A 16,991-nucleotide genomic window follows, 5' to 3' on the forward strand; every position below is an offset into this window, starting at 1 on the left:
TATAAGAGACAGCCCCAATGCATCTACAGAAAGGCACTATCTTTTTGTTCAACCTGGATGCTGAAGAGCTAATACCACAAATTACTGAGGCTGTGATGGGGAGCAGGCCAGAGAGGTGTCATTGGCTGTGTCTTCCTTGTCTTCTGGAAGGTCCAGGCATGGAGACCCGGCATGATGCCAGAGAGTACATTCTCTGGACTCACCCTCATGGCAATCCCAGGACTCGAGAGATGTCCAAGCAGACATTATATCTCACCCGATGATCTCTTCAAGACCTTTGTAACAGGGGCACATCTCCCGTGCTACCTCCAATGAGCAGTTGTTCGGTTTTCAAAATCACAGCTGCCTTCTTTAAGGCTTTAATTCTTTTATTAAATTTAATTAGATGCAGCCAAAAAAATTAAGCCTAAAATTTAGAATAATTTTCTGGATTGTTACAGTCCATAGGGAGAGAGTGGCACTTTCACGGGGCAGTTCTCATCTAAGGCAGTTATTTTAGTAACATAGAGATTGCCTTCTGCTCTCCAGTGACTGTAGAGGAAGCACAGATGACTAGGTCAGACCAGACACCTAAGTTTCAGTCTGATGAATTAGGGTGATGAACCTCACCATTACCTCTTTTAATTTAAATACAGGCAGGACCAGCCTCTCTATTTCTATAATTTCTATTTACTTTTTGCAAAAACCTAGGTATAGTGAGCATGACAGAACTGCTATTTTAAGCAATAGAACAGGAGATTAGGTTCAAAAAGCCCAGAAGTAGCCCTCAGAATTGATGGCACTGACGTATCATCAATGATTTGTTACAACACATGCTATTTCCAAAGCATATCTGAGAGCAAAATAGAAAAACAAGGGAGAAAAAGTTATTTGTTTTTTTCCCTCTCAATTTATGGAAAGATACAATTTAAATCTGGGTCTACCCTTTCTGGTCTGCATGACTTCATGTAGGAGTGTTTGGCTGTGTCTTGGATTACTGGTGGCTTTCTGGTTGTACAGGGAATACAGGCAGGTAAGCACCTGGCAAAGCATAAGACACATGTTTTTGTTTCTGTATGAACAAGCACATGGTCTTGCAGTTGTAACATTTGTGTTCTTCACCTCTGGAAACAGGGTATTTGAATGAATATTGCTGTCAATTGAAAGACAGGGTTTACAAGAAATTATACATAAAACTCTGTAAAGTGGTCTCTGTGAGAGACCCACGGGGAGCATGATAGAAAATGTAGAACTGCTTCAGGGACTTGCCCATTCTACTTGGTAAGACCCCAATCCTGTTGCTTGGTGCAAACATCTCACATCAAAGCAAGCAGCAGCTTCTAAAGCCCACTGAAAGGAAGGGAGCTTTCCAGTGGGGACAAATGCCCCTCCTATTTTTCAAAAAGATCCCATGCTCCTGAGAATGGCATTATGAACATCCTCCAATGTCACTGACAGTGACAAGTAGTGGTAATCCAAGAACAAGGAAGCAAAAGCTGGAAAATGCTTCCCCTTTCTTATGCCTCAGCTCAGGAAACTCATCACTTCTAATTCGTCTGATACTTCCTGCACATCACCCAGAGTCACAGGCCTGTCTAGCAGAGCATACACTTGGTAGCTTCACACAGCTGCATGGTAATTGTTTCTGCTGTGACTCAAACCCTTCCAGATCCAGCCATTGCTTCTTTAGTGACAGAAAGTGATCTCATTCATAGGTCTCTGATGCAGGGAGCTGAGGCATACAAAAAACAACTACAGAAATAAGAGCTGTTTCCCAGAGCGCTTAGCAAGCACCTAGTAGCTAGGTGTGTCTGTGGTCCACACCTATGAACTACTGCAAAGCTTTGGAGGGAAGGCAATTGCCTTGACTGGCTCATTGTGGCTAACACAACACATGCAAGGAAGTAACAGCCTTATGAACTCATCTCTCTCTGTGGCATCGTACACTCCGATCAGGTATCACAGAGGCTTATTTAACTGATACACTATTGGGTACCTTGCCAAATTTCTGAACCTTTGAATCCATTCCTGTTCCTAATAATCATCTGGCTGAGAGCTGATGCTTACCAAGTTACAGTGTAAGAAACAGTATCAGAGAGGTTACTGATCACACTGCCAGCTTTGTGCTTTGCTCCCAGGTGACCCATATCAAGTGTGTACAAAAGTACTTTGTAATTGTTGCTTCACATGACTTCCCCATGAACAAACACAATAATTGTTTTAGGTTTTAAAGTGGTCCCATTGGCAAGGAAACATGGTCTATCCAAATGTGTAAGAGAGGAATGTTTGAAACAATCTTGCTCTTTCCTTGGCATGGCTACAAGATAAAATCTGGAGATCTTGCTGTTTTTAAACCATGATCTCAGATCCAGGCAGACTGTAGAGTGACAGATTAGATGAGATTAGTATCTTGTCCTGCCAGAAGACAGCTTTAAGATGTCACAACACCACATGTCCTCTTCCAAGAATGAGAGAGGATACTAGTATCATTTACGTTACTCAATCCCACTCCAATAAGTCATCCTTTCAGTTAGTACATATCCTATGACAAGCAGCATGACATGAGACTATTCCAATCATCCTAGAAACCAACACCAATTAAAGCAAGTTATAGCATGGTTCTCCCCTGGGTAACTTACAGGTTAAATGCTTTCAAAATCATTAAATGTTTTCAAAATTATAAGTGGCTTGCTTTGTATCTTTACATGTCTACATAGTGGACCAAATACAGCCATCACATAAGCACTTGCAAGTGCTTCCATAATTGGTGCTGCTTTCTCTTGCACCAAAGGCTGAGTTGGGGCCAGTTATCCCCATACAATAGTTTCACTTAATGAGAAAGACATGACCCAGATTTCAGACAAAACAAGCAAGCTGGAAATTCCCAGGCTTGTTGCCATAGTTACTTGAAACCTACTGTTAAAAAGTGGGAAAAGAGGCAGAAGGAGGAAAAAGTAGGAAGAGAGCAATATCATGGTTGGGGTTAGGCCATGTGATAAAGGTAATAATCTTGAAGGAGAAGGACCTCAGTGATGACACCAGAAAGCCAATATTTCTGCCTTCCAGTTGCTATTGGGTGGTGCTGTGGACATTGGTTATTTTTAAGTGGTTATTACCACAGTGACGAAATGCAATGCACTGGCAGCTATTAGATCAGCAAAAGAAGGCAGGGATTGGGTAGAAAGAAACATACTTCTCCACAATTTATTTAATAACAAAATTGCCTCATTTTAGATCACCAAAGTGGTTGCTTTCCTACTTTACAAAGATAGTAGAACCTGCAGGAATGTCTTAGTCAGACTAAACTTTCAGCCTCTTTATAAGATGATAGCAGAAATACTCCAGCTCTATAGAAGCAGAACTGCAGATACATTACATTATGCAGTCAGCACTGTTCTTCTCCAAATGTAGACAGGATCAAAGTATCCTGTGAGATACAGGCTGAAAACCTAAGGGAGTTGGTAACTGTACTTCTCAATCTTTCCTGTATTACCATTCTATATTGTTGGTAGCCTATCACATTAGCATGAAGAAACAGGCCATAAAGGGCTTTTTGTTAAGCCCATAAATGGATATAAGACACTAGGAGGTTTTTCTATTCTTCCTCTCTATCTCATCTGTTTATTCCTGCTTTTCTTTACTCCCTTCCCTTTCTTAAAATCAGCATATAAAGCAATAACATGTGTCTGCACCTGTAGCAGTGTAACATAGGTTTATGTACCTTGGAAACACACACAGTTCAAGTAATATATATTTGATGATCTGATGCCCTACATATTAGTTGGACCATAGACAGCTTGCATCAGCATTCATGTGAAGGCACTGGAGTAGTTGGAAGGATGCTCTGTCCTAATCTGGGACTGTATTTTCTAAATACTTCTGTCAAAGCCTGTTTTGGTCCCAAGTAGCAAACTCTCCCTTTCTTGCTGCCTTCTCTCAGTCTATAAACTTAGAGACCTTTTCTTGTCCTTCCCCCCTGCCCCCCCAGTTCTCTACAGTGCTGTCCTTGCTCAGATGGCACCATTGTGCTTTGTACAATGAAAATAAAAGATAACCCACAATGCTATGGAGAACTGTGTTTTACTCAGAGCTGGCAGGCTGTATTTGCAGTACCATGGCTAAGAGTTTTCCCGCTGGTTTTAGAGTATGGAAAGCTCAATTCATAGACAAGTCATAGAAGCAAAATGAAGAAAAAGAATGTATCATACATAGCAGCATTAACTGAGATTATTATATAGCACAAGACAGCTGTGGGAGGTTGAACATAATTCACTATAGGTAGCTGTTATTACCCTCATTAAAGACAACTTGTAAGCAATTTCTTCTCTTCTGACCCCACAATTATGGTTATTGCTTTTGGTTCATTTATTACTGTGCTATCAAATGACCTCCACATTTGAATCATAAATTAGCAAGCTTCCAGATCAAGGACACTTAATCTTGGAAGAGCAGAAGAGATTGTGAGCTACTGTAATGCCATAGTAAGTTACAGTCTAAGTCTCCCCTTGAAGAAGTGGGTCAAGAGATCTCAAGCTCAAACTGGGTAGAAAGGGGAATTAACAGGCAGACTGAGTGCTTAGCTGGTACGGTTGCCCACTTGATTTCCTAAGGGTGTCGCATTCCTTAGCAGCAGTCTAGCAGCACTTGCGCAGAAAGGTGAGAAATGTTTTTTCTGTCTGCAAACATGGAAGACAAACAACAGCTAATGGTGAAGCAGCAGCCACTGCAGCAAGACAGGAAAGGCCATGCCATTCCCAGTTTTACTGGGGTGGAACAGGAGCAGTACACAGAGGACTGTGTGGGATCAGAGCAGCACATTTCTAGTGGCAGAACATATCCTACCATTGAAAAGTTATTAGGATTAAAGCAAACTATGAAATTAAAACCAAATAGGTGTTCCAGAATAACAGCATGTAGAGACAAGCCCTAAAGTCTTACAAATCAAATATAAACACTGAGCTCTAATTTTGGATTATTATTAATCAGCAGAGCTGGCACAGTCACATTCTTTTATCCAGTGCTACTTGGAGGGGTGGAGGAGGAGGGAAGCCATGAGCTCCACGAGGGTATTCTGACTCAATGATATAAAAATCTCCCTAGTCTCTTTAATTTTGAATTATTCCAGACACCACCATCCCAGAATGGCCATATGCCAACATGTCTCAGTATTTTGTGCCAGAGGAAGAAGGTAAAAATGAACAATTATTCACTGCAATAATTACTCATTTCTTCTTCGGGTTCTTCCCCACCCCTCCATTATTTACACAAATAAATTGTATGTAAATGGCCTGATAAACGGTGCTCTGAAAGACACAGGTCACAAGCCACTTGGTGGCACTCCACCCATATAAACTTTTTTTGTCACTCGACAGACTGACAGGCTGTGGAACATCCACCCCAGGCCAGAGTTCCCCATCCCTTCAAATCCCATGGAAGATGCTTTACTCCACCTCTTCTCCTATTCGTAGAAGCCTATCCAGACTGCAGGAAGCATCACTGGTTTAAAACCTTATCAAAAGAATTTAGACCCTACTTCTCACCTGCAATTCACTCCGTGCACTACTCCAGTATGAAAGAACTTGAGCCTTGTCACAGTGAATGGATAGGGGGAAGAACAGAAAGAGGTAGAAGAAAATACATGAGAAAATAGGGTGCAGGCAGCTACCAGGAAACAGAAAGATAAAACTCTTGTAAATGGTGTGCCCTAGGCAGGGAAGTTAAGACAATCAGCAGCTAATGAACAGTGATCAAAGCAGCATATGAAAACACATTTCATACTTATGAAGTTCAAACTCACCTGTAAGTTATCTTCTCCCCAGAAATAAGATAACAAGCAGATAAGGGTAACTGATTATCTCATTTATACAAAAGTCTCACATCTCTTCCAGGACACTTGGAGGGAGAGAAGATGATCACTTTTGTGACAAGACAGCAGTACTGAAGGGGCAGCTTTATGCATTTGCTTTTCTAAAGTGATAAGTAGCAGTCAGCACTAGTTTTGCCCATCCAGCAGAGCATGCCCTATAAACCATTTTCTTGTAGGCCTGATACAAGATTTAGCCATCATGCAACAAGGAACACAAAGATTAAAGCAAGTCTTTTAATTGACCATCTTATAATTGCTAGAAGACAATATGTAAATATTCACCTAGCTGCGTAGCGAGAGCCCTGAATTCAAACCTGCCTACCATGGCAGGAATTCTCAGTCAAGTACCCACACCCCCTTTTCCTTGGAGGGGGAAAAGAGGTGCTAGGTATTAGGATCCAGAGAACACTTGCCTGAACTTTGTACTTACAAAGGATAATACCATTTACTTTTTTCAGCCTTTTTTGCTTCATGGTGTTACAGTAACAAAATGACACTCCATACTAAAATTTCACTTAAGGATCTGATATCACAATATAATAAACAAAACTTTTCAAAGTGTTGAAGGGACTTATTGCCATTCGGAACGTGTTTATTGTTCAAAAACACTGCACTGAAAAAAATCCATCACATACATTCTTTATCATCTAATATCTGTACATCAATGTAACTTTCAGGCAGGTCATGCAGGAAAATCATTCTCCCAATGAAGTAAAAAAACCTGAAAGGCAGCTTGTGTCCTTCAGACTCCAAACAAGTTAAGTTTTTGCATGTATAGGATTACATACAGCTAGAACAACTCAAACAGTAGGAAAAAAATAAAAATCAATTTATAACTTCAAGAGCAGTATCAGACTTTGTTGCCTTCCTTCATTCAGTGCTATGCTTTTGCTTTTCTGAGTCTTCTTTAAATAATGTGCGACTTAAAAGTATATGTTAATGAGGTCTCTTTACTGAGACAAGGCATGCAGTAAGGGAAGAGGGATAACTAGTCACTTCCAGGCTGCCTTTCCACACATTTGTTCTTGTAGATTAGCAAGCCATTGCTTAAGTTAAAAAAAAAAAAAAAAAGAAAAAAGAAGAGAACGGGAATGAATGCACCCAAGTTAAATGGCTTTTAAAAATACATTAATACATGGAACAATGATACCACCTACAGTTGTTTACTGACCTCTGTTCATGTTGATTTGAAAACAAGTTTTGTCAAGCCATCACAGGCCACTTTTGTAGACTGTTAGATAAAAAAATTGGGTTTCAAATATTGCTTGTTATTCAGATGACTAACTCTTTAATAAAAGGGTAGTTATTAGGGACCTGTAAGGCAGCAAGACTTTAAATGTGATGGTTTAAATTGCTGAATAGTACTTTTTAAAAGGCAATGTAAAAAAATTAGTAGGAGGATTCTTGGTGGGGTCATTCATAATGGGTGTTTCTGTTTTATCCCCATTGTAACTGTCACGGCAACTGTAGATGGCAAGTCTTCCTTGGTTCTAATTCAGGATGAACACATTCCCTGGCTTATTTCAAGTTAGACATTTAGTTCTTTTTCTCCAGCCTGCCAAGAGAAGAACAGCTTTTGTAAGAGTGAATATTGAACTGCAATTGCTACAAAAAATCTGGACTTACAGTAGAACTTTAGGAATAAAGGACATTTTGCCAGTTATTTATGCAAAGGCAGGTTCACTTGCCATTTTAGTCAGTCTCATTTTTAAAATTTATATAGTTCAGGAACCTTCATCCTCCCACTGCTCCACACGGATTTCTTGGAGCAGAAGGGAGAAAAGCCATAATCCTGACTCATCGGGATTGCTCAGGGCAGTGTCTGCACTACTTGCTACACAATGAGGGTGTGAGACTGCTTGCAGTCTGTTTCACTGTCACACTCAGTTGTATCTACCCCATATATAGAACAGTCAGCTTAGAGAGGTTTTGCTTGATTTCTCTCAGACATAGAACCTCCTCACAGTTTTATGGATGTTTCCATCTCAGGAATCAGCTACTGAGATGGACACATGCAGACTATCAACAAAATACACAAAACAAACACCAACGTAGCCAGCAGCTGCTGAAAGCCCTGTCTACATCCACAACCATAAGGGTTTTCAGCCTTTTCTGTCTGTGCTCCTCAGAAGCTTCAAAGGAGGTGCAAGTCAACGAGGAGCCTACTGACAAGCAGCTTGTTAATAGATTTGCAAGAGGTAATGAAGTTAAACAAGTTCAGAAACCATGCAGGGGTTTGCACTACAGCTAAGAGGTACTAACAGTATTCCAAGAGCCATCAGTTTATGACTTGCCCTTTTAAAAAGCATGACTTGCCTGTATTTGATCAGTCGTCCTCCTTGAATAAGTTGTGCAACTTCATTAGTCAAGTGGCATGCAAAAAGAAGCCAGTTCCTTGGCTGCACTTTGTAGGCAAATCTCATGAAAGTCAAGGAGTAACAACACAGTGCTGCAAAACATGATAGATACTATTAGCAGATTATTTTTAATATCTGCATCTTGGTGAGGCTTGATTTTCATACAAAGGAAGTGTAATAGCAAATACAATGCTTCTCACTGCTTTTGAGTTTTCCAATAGTCCTACAAATTTGTCCACTTGGACAATCCAAAGCAGGAAAGCACACAACAGTGCTCATTTTTGCTACACACAGAAATCTACATGGCTGCAGGTTTCCACAAAACCTAATTTTCCTTATATGTTTGCCTGCAATGCAAGTGAAGCCTTTTTAGTTTATTACCTAAACTCTTGGCCAGAGAGTAAGAGTTAATCCCAGTGAAACACAGCTTGCCATATATGATTATTCTGACAATTTCTAGGACAGTTTTTAATTACTTAAACACAATTTTTGCTGGGAACATTCTAAATGGACTTTAAGAGAAGGATGCTTCCATCCTCAGGAGATAATGAACATTCAGAAGCATAAAGCTTTGTTACCTGCTTTCCAGGAAGATGAAAACCAATTTTAATCTACTCACAACTGCATTTAAATAAAAGAAATTACAACCCAAGAAATCACTAGCTTTGCAAAGTTCTGACAGGCTTAAGGACGGAAAAAAATTTGTACAGACACCACCCTTGTAAAAACTAAAAGTGTCTCAACTTTGCTAAGCTGGGTAGCTGCCACCGAAACACTACTTGCAAAACAGTTTCACTATACCAGAGACTATTTGAACAAGTCTTCCATCTTGAGGAAGCTGATTAAGAGACTGAATTATTCAAAGCAAAGCCTAGTGAGCATGAGGCTATAAATTTCCCTAACCCAAAGGTATTTGGCTTTGGGGAGAAGAATTACTCAAAATTAAGCTAACTGAGTTCAAGATGAAACACAATGCCAACATTAAGCTACTAAATTAAAGCTATCAGATTTATGATCCTAGGGACTATGCATGCTCAAAAAAAAGGCAGAAAAAACATTGCATATGCATTTAAAAAGAAAATCTCACATTATTCCATTGAGAGTCATGCTAGTCTCTCACAAGCAACTGCTTTGCAAGGAGTTAACCTCTCTCAGCTGCTTTTTTTGCACCCTGCAGACCAAGCACTACTATTTCTTCACTCTGTCAGTGTTGATATAAGTCTCGTGCTATCCACAAGGCATCGCTGTTCTTAATACAAATAATAAAGTTGTGTGAAAAATGCATTCTGAAGCAGTGGGTGCAGCAGTATAAGATACCAAAAGAATTATACTTGGAGTGAGCCTGGTGATCAAAACCGCTAAGACTCAAGACCCGCCTCCCTCCCCCCAAATTACTGGAAAGCTCTCCAAAAGAAAGCTCCACAACTTTTCAGTACTTCAATTTTATGTGGCCTCTGAAGTTACATAACAAGATATGTGATATCTTTATCTGTTTGGATCACAAGTTTGCAAGCAACTTGTAGCATATCACTGCTTGAAGGACAGAATCTGTGTTCTGTAGTCAGTTTACTGGCAAGAAGGTTCTCAGGTCTTACCAAATGTCATTCGGCCACTGATTATTTCTGGAGATTTCTTCATGTCATTAATAGCAGCAACAGGAAGTCCCCAGTTGGCAACTGGCCCCCAAAAGTGCTGTAAAAAGGGAAAAGGAAAATAAAGTTACACAGAAACAGAGATCTCCTGCAGTATTCTTAGTTTTCTTTAGCCACAAAAAGCTTCAGAGAACAGGATTAAGGGTAAATTTCCAAGACAAGACAGGGACTACTTTTGACATAAGGGAGAAAAAGTAAACCCTTCTTTTAGCAGGATCTAGTCTTCAAGAGGGAAGGAAAAGAAACCCACTCTGAATCTTCTTGCAGACTGGCGAGGAACTACCGTAAGGTCATTGAAATGCATTTTCGTGTAATTATACCTCAGCCATCAGTAAGCAGTCTGATTGATATAGTCATATAATAAACTCAGATTTACAGCTCTGTGCAGAAAATTAGTATTCATCTCTCAAATGAGGCTCCTATAAAAATGTAATGAAAACAGACTTGATGAAGTGAAGGACTGGAACCGTTTTCACATTCTGCTGAAAATGAAGAAATACTCAGCAAGCATCTTCTTCCAAGTGCTTACACCATCTTTTTGAAAGACCGGGTCAATGCAACAAAACCAAATTGTAACCTAGAGCTTCAACTGCAATTGCTGAAACAAGTTAGTGACTACCTAAAACTCAAGTGATTAGACAGACATAAGAGCAGAGCCATTAGCTACAGGTGTGTATACAGCTAAAAAAAAGAGAAGTGGAAAGAATCAAGCCAGAAAACCCCGACAAGAGCTCAATTTGATGGTTACTGTCTTAAAAAACTCCAAACAGAAAAACAGTGTCATAAATCCAATCTCCACTACTGTTATGATAACAAGGCTTCAGCTGATTTCTTTCCACAGGGGATGCACATGGTACTTGCATCAGCTTCTCCTAATGGGAAACTAAGGATGCAAAAAGTAACTTGGTCAGATATGGCATAAGATACAAAACTTGCAAGAAAAAGCTCTGCAGATGCCAACTATACCCACTGACACTTCCCCTAAATTAACACTGCAGCTACTACAATGATTTCCAATTGTCAGGGGATATACGAGTTTCTTACAGTTTTAATCCCAAAATACTCCTGGCTGCCAGTCTGGATACTTGCGTGTAACACTACAGTAAGATTAAAAGCCAGACTCGCTTCCTGCAAATTTGGATCACAATACAAGAAACTTAAACTCACTTTTTTCTATACTTTTTTAGTTAAGTTGTACACACTTTTTATAAACAATATAATATTTCTGCAAGCATCTACTGAACATGCATTGGTCCAAACTCAGATTTATAAGAAGAGTATTTTGAAGAGTGCAATAAATGCATTCGTTTACTATACTCATAGGATAATTGACATCTGTAATGGTTAAAGCCTCTCAAGCATGTCAGAGGTAACAGCATAACTGTGAAGAGTTGTATGGCTACATGGTATTTACACTGTACAACCATGGTTAGATAGTGTAAAGAAAATGTACCTATAATACCATTCATGAGATATGTTGCAACAAAACAAGAACATTCACAGAAAACTCAGCAGCACACAAGATGATCTTTTAGAGGCTTTAATGTAGGTATTTAAATAGTTTTAAAGGACAATAAGAGGGCCAGAAACAAGCATCTAGTCACAACTGTGATTATCTGCACAGTGAGACAGCAAGACAACTTGTTTTAGCATCACCACACTAAAGCAGACTGGAAAAGGTAAATGGTGAGACAGTACATATACTTGGTGAGGTTTTTACAGTCATTTCAGGAATCTCATTTAAACAACTGTAGTTTTAGAAAGAGTCCTTAAGGCTCCAAACCTAATTTTTTGAATCTATAAAACAATTACAGCTTTGAGAGTCTTAGCGATTACTTCTGTTTTGGAAAGTAAATCAAGTCAAGTTGCCATTTTTATTTAATTCAACTGGCATTGAAACAAAGAAAGAAAACACTATAGACTATGGACCACTTCCAAGCTCAGGCTGCACAAGCTTGTTCAGTTTACATCCCAGCAGTGCTAGAGCAGTAACTTTCCTCTGCTGACCAGGGAGGTAGATTTGGAACCTTCTCATTTGAGATGGTTATCCAGTTTTAAATGCCTCCAGGCAGGCAGGCCTTTGAAGTTTCCACACACAAGAATTAAACTACACCTGTACAGTTTGTCTTTGGTCTACACATAACAGCAAGTCTTCCATAACATTATGATTCACAATATAACAGGCATAAATACCCACTCCCAGTTTCAGGAGCAAACTGAAAGGCTGAAGGAAAGAAGAGTCTGTAGTGAGTGTTATATGGTATTTATTGTCTGACAAAGCTGGTTAAAAATAAGCCAAGCAGTTTGGTTAGGTACCACTATTGTTGCTATGCAGAAGAGTAGCTCTAGATGGGTCTGATCTTAGCAAAGGATATGGAAAAAGTGAAGCCCCTTTTGTTTCATAGTGATTACTTTAGGAGACCCTCTGAAGGAGCTAATTTGGTCACCTTAACCTCAGACTAGCAAATAAGTAATACCAGTGCATCAAGGCTGGAGGTTCACAGTATGTGTTTCAGATGCAGGCAAGGTCGTAACAGCGGTGAAGCAAAAAGACTGCACATTACTGAAGTCAGGGAGAACTTGAAACCAGAAGTCCCCTCTTTTTTCTTACCGTACTGTTCAAGTGAGCCATCATTGTTTTCCATTCAAAAAGCACATACAAAAAAGAAGAAAAAAAGTGTTAGTTTCTTTCATAATCAACATTGAGAGAAGTGTACTACAAACAGAAGATAAGTCAGGAAACTGCTGTGGCATTAACCTCGATTAACATAACAGCATTAAAATCTCATTTCCCTGAAGAGCTGTCACTGTAACAAGTGTCTGCTGCTCAAGTATCATTTTCCTATAAAGACCTATTATGGTCTGTGGAAGACCTTCATCCCCTGTAGACTTCAAAGCCTCCAAGATCCCATCCAACTAGTTTAAAGGGAAGTCAAAAGCCATTGAAGTTTGTCACACAAAGCTAAAGCTACAATTCCTCTGTGGAAGCTTTGTAGAAGTTGCTTGGAATTCTCTGTATATCTACTTAAGTAGGTCAAGCCAAACATTGCCAGAGATCTTACTGCCACTAAGCTCAGGCTAACTGTGGCTGTACCAAACATGAGCTATAACACATTTTCAGTTATCTAACTCACATGACTGCAGTGTAATTGCATGGGTTTCATTTAAATGATCATCTAGATACCAATTTATGTAATAATTTAATCATCTATGTATGAAAACTAGACTACAGCATATATTTAAGACTGTTTGCTACCATACCTTTTAAACCGCTTCAGAATTTTTAAACATCATCTTTCTAACAAAGATACTAATAGGACTTGGTTCTGAATTATGACTTCCAAGAAACCAGCTACTAACAGAAAGCCTACTGCTGATGGATTGCCACTCACCTGCAGTTGGGAGCAGCAGTTGAACACTTTGTAGCAGTCACTTCCCTCACACTGATCTTAGATCTGTTATACAAACAACTACAGTAAGGGAATAGTCAGGTATACTTAGGAAGTCACACTGGATGTGCATTTTAGAAAGCCTTTATTACAAGCCACGGGCTGGTTCAAGATGCTTTGTCAGTGTGTCCTTGACTAATGTAACCACTGGTTTTTGTTTTCTTACTAACTGAACAGCAATAGTTAATTGAAGTTCACAAGAAAAATGCACACTTCAATTTTTTCATAAAACCTTAACTAAATGAGTTCAAATGTTTTTATGCCAACAGAAGTCAGCCTTCATTTTTCGAGTGGAAGTTGTTTTCAGGCAAGTGGAAGCCCAAAATAGAATCAAACCGATGCTATTTTAACAGTGTAGGCAGCTCCAGCTAAGGCCTTGCAAGGTTGTCCTCACATTCACATGAGACTGGAACAGTTATTATACTCCTAGAAGAGGACACATCAAGGTCAGATAGACTCTTCCAGAAGCAGACATTCAGCCCCAAAGCTCTGCAGCCAATACAGCTGCAATAAAAGCACCACATCCAACAGCAGGGATACTGCAGCAAGTGCACGCATCTATTCCTGAAGTGACTCCATGCCAGATTAGTAGTTTCCAAGAACCACATTCAATCCCTTGACAAAGGGAACACTTTGTACTCATGTTTCCAGAACTGTGGACAACAGTTGTTAGATTTACTCAGTTTCTCTCTGTCTAGACATCACAAGAAGAACCAACAGATGATCAATACCTTATATTGTTACTATAATTAATTCCAAAGAGGCCATACTGGGGGAGATTTGTTTTTCCAAAGTTTTCACATGTATTTTTCTCATACTGGCACTGAGGATATTAATAGGCCAGAAACCATTCTGCAAATATAGATGAACAGCCAACACTCGTTTCCCCTTTACTGTCATCCATTAAGTGGAAAGGGTACTACCTTTCTGCAAAAGTTAAGCTGTACAGTTCTCAGAGCATAGAAGACAATGACAGCAGGCACCATGTCCTTCAGTTTCTAGCACAGACTATTCTTTTTTTAAAGTTCTTATGTCCTTGTGTTTAAAGATTTACTAACTAGGAGAACTGAAGATGAGCCAATTCTAGTTATATTACTGATGCTAACTCTTCTAAAGTTCATCCCAATTAAGAAAAAAGGTCCTAGACAGCTTATGTCAACATAAGAGCTCAAGCTTTACAAGGGATGAACTACCTATTTCAAAGCCAGCTACATTAACAGTCACTACATTTGCATTACTGCTGAGTCATCAGGAAGAGACATTTCAGAAGTACCCCAGAAGATGGCAATCCCCACACCTATTTCTCTATTACCATAAGATTTTATGACTCCTTGGTATTCCTTATGTGACTAAAGCAGTTTGGGCTTCTACAACAAGAAGATGCCAGAGCTTGCCTGGGGTGGCTTATAGGTCTCTCAAAAGAGGAAGAAAGCTGTTTTACTGGATGATTTTCAGAAAATACTGTTTTAAATCATTAGCATAGGAAGTAAGCGGACTCAGCTGCCTACTATTAGTGGCTTACATGATACAACTTTAGTGACAGCTGACATTTTTACAGTCTATAGAAAAAATGCAGCTTCAAATTCACAATATATAGAGCTACCAAGCTTTCGTATGCTAATCAGCTAGTTTTAAATTAACATTAGTGCTCCATTTACAAGTAGAAAAAGTCTACCAACAGTTTACATTCTTACTATGCTTACTTTAAAGCATTAAGATTTGGTTAGTGTAAATTTATATTTACGTGATTTACAGCCATTCAGATCCCTGTTAATCACCACTTAATAGAAGGCAGATGTGAAACTGGCAGAACAATTAATTATTAATGACAGTTTTAAAAGCAATTTATCTTGTTTCTTTGTGCAAGATCCAAAAGCTAACTCATGATGTAATGCAATTCTAACACCAGATATATTCACCTGAGAAAAGCAGCATGCATTCATCGCACTGGTTTTCACATGTACTTTTTCACAAAACATGCTTTCATGTTTTCAAGTTATGAAGCTGGAACTGAAGCTACTTATTCCCATAGATGCCTGCAAGTTTGGACTGCCCCAAGCCATAATAATGGAACACTCAAATCCACTGCTTTGGGTAACTTCAGTTATTCTATTTAGGGTCAAGCAAGTTAAAAGCACAACACTGGTATCGCAAACAATATCTCAATTCATCATTTCCCACAAACAAGTTTCACTTTTAGAACAGATACCATAGTCTCAGAGCTTTGAGGAAACTCTTGCTCTATGAGCAAGGCAAGAAGGGAATTTTCTTCAGGATAGAGTCTGTAGTCTGGGGAAGTAAGAGCCTTCTTGGCTGGAAATGGGATGGAAAGAGGTAACAGCTCTAAAGTATATACACTCCATTTCTTCTGTGGAGAAGAGGGATTACAGTCTTTTATTGACAGTTATCTAAATGTTAAACTCAGCATAAAGCTAACAACCCAAGACACTTGTCTCCTAGTAAGCAAGAAACAATGCTGAAAAGCCATACCAGATGGAGCAACTGACTTTAGCCCTTCGTGACACACCCAGTAACAGAACTACAAATTAAGCAGGTATCTTCATATGTAACAAGGCAGAACCCATCCCGCAAAAGTAGAATCCTGTGCAATGCTCTTTTCAATACATTCTTATTTATTTAGCTTATTTCAAGACTAGAACGAAATACATCTGAAACATTTGTTTCAGCTGCTACCTTTTCAGTCTTCGGTAAGGAAAGAGATACTTTCAGTACATAACTGTGGTGGTGTTAGGAAGTAACCACTATTTCTTACAGATTTTTGCTTTTATAATTACAGACTACTGTTTTACTGACCATTTACATGCTCCACACCAATTGTGGCACAGTTAGTTAAATGTTAACATTAAAAATGCATCTATCAAGCTTACACAATATTCTCAAAAGGAATCCACAGAGAAGCTCACTCTAACCTTCCTTCGTTTTGCTTCAAGGATGTTCTCTTCCTTCTCATATTTTACTTGTCTTACTGCCCCCCAATTCTGTGGGACTTGATTTTGCAAATGCCAAACAACCTGTTCTGCTTACTGACTTTTTATATTGCAGTCTCTCTTCCATGCAGGCTTACACCACCTTCTGCTACTTTAACCAAGACTAAGTTTCTGAGATAAACAGATGTCCTCCTACATGCTTGCTCAACATCAAACACCAGTTGCAATAGATGTAGGTAGAACAGCAAGCAACAGCTATAGTGAAAAGTTGCTCAACCACCTTTATTGGAAGAGCCCATTTTTATTTGTTTAGTTTTGTCAAACTGCTAGCCAAAGAAACGTCAGCCTACCTACTCGAGACTGTTCTTGTGCAGCAGTTCAACCGGATTTAACCAAGTATGCTGCAACTGTATCTTGTGATTTCAGTTCAAGATGCCATACGCCTTACCACCCCCCACACAGTGAAGCTTGACAAAAGTATTGAGCTGTCTGGGAGATGATTTAAGCCACATTCCCATGAAAGCAGGGCTCTAACAACTCTCTGTGAAAAGTACCTATCTGCACATACTCAGACTTGAGACTGCATCTGTTACCGAGCTCCTTCCGTCCTTGCTGCGGGCAGCGGCCAGAGTGCCCTGGCCCCGGCTGCCCCCTCCGCCCGCCCGCCGGCCGAGGGGCAGCGCTCCGCGCCACACGAACCCGCGGGATGGAAGGAAGGTCACGGAGCGGCGCAGCTGCCG

At 39.7% G+C, this 16,991-nt stretch overlaps 1 protein-coding gene across 1 annotated transcript; it reads right to left on the bottom strand.

Annotated features, from left to right (window-relative positions):
- Positions 1 to 7,092: 7,092 nt before the first annotated feature.
- On the bottom strand, positions 7,093 to 14,400 carry MPC1 (mitochondrial pyruvate carrier 1). The gene is made up of 4 exons (XM_026846443.1): positions 12,466 to 14,400; positions 9,798 to 9,894; positions 8,162 to 8,294; positions 7,093 to 7,400 (listed from the first exon to the last, which is right to left on the bottom strand). The coding sequence occupies exons 1-4, from the start codon at positions 12,487 to 12,489 to the stop codon at positions 7,382 to 7,384; spliced, it is 273 nt and encodes a 90-aa protein (XP_026702244.1). The 5' UTR covers positions 12,490 to 14,400; the 3' UTR covers positions 7,093 to 7,381.
- Between the last annotated feature and the right edge of the window lie 2,591 nt (positions 14,401 to 16,991).

This window comes from Athene cunicularia (genome assembly GCF_003259725.1).
Source record: "Athene cunicularia isolate RWA chromosome 3 unlocalized genomic scaffold, athCun1 chr3_part1, whole genome shotgun sequence".
NCBI classification, from domain to species: Eukaryota; Metazoa; Chordata; class Aves; order Strigiformes; family Strigidae; genus Athene; species Athene cunicularia.

Excerpts from the sequence above, each read along its gene's own strand:
- MPC1 (XM_026846443.1), bottom strand. The coding sequence starts at position 12,489 with ATGATGGCTCACTTGAACAGTACG. Across the intron at positions 9,895-12,465 it reads TGGCTCACTTGAACAGTACG|CACTTTTGGGGGCCAGTTGC; the intron begins GTAAGAAAAAAG and ends CCCTTTTTACAG. Across the intron at positions 8,295-9,797 it reads CAGTGGCCGAATGACATTTG|CACTGTGTTGTTACTCCTTG; the intron begins GTAAGACCTGAG and ends CATGTTTTGCAG.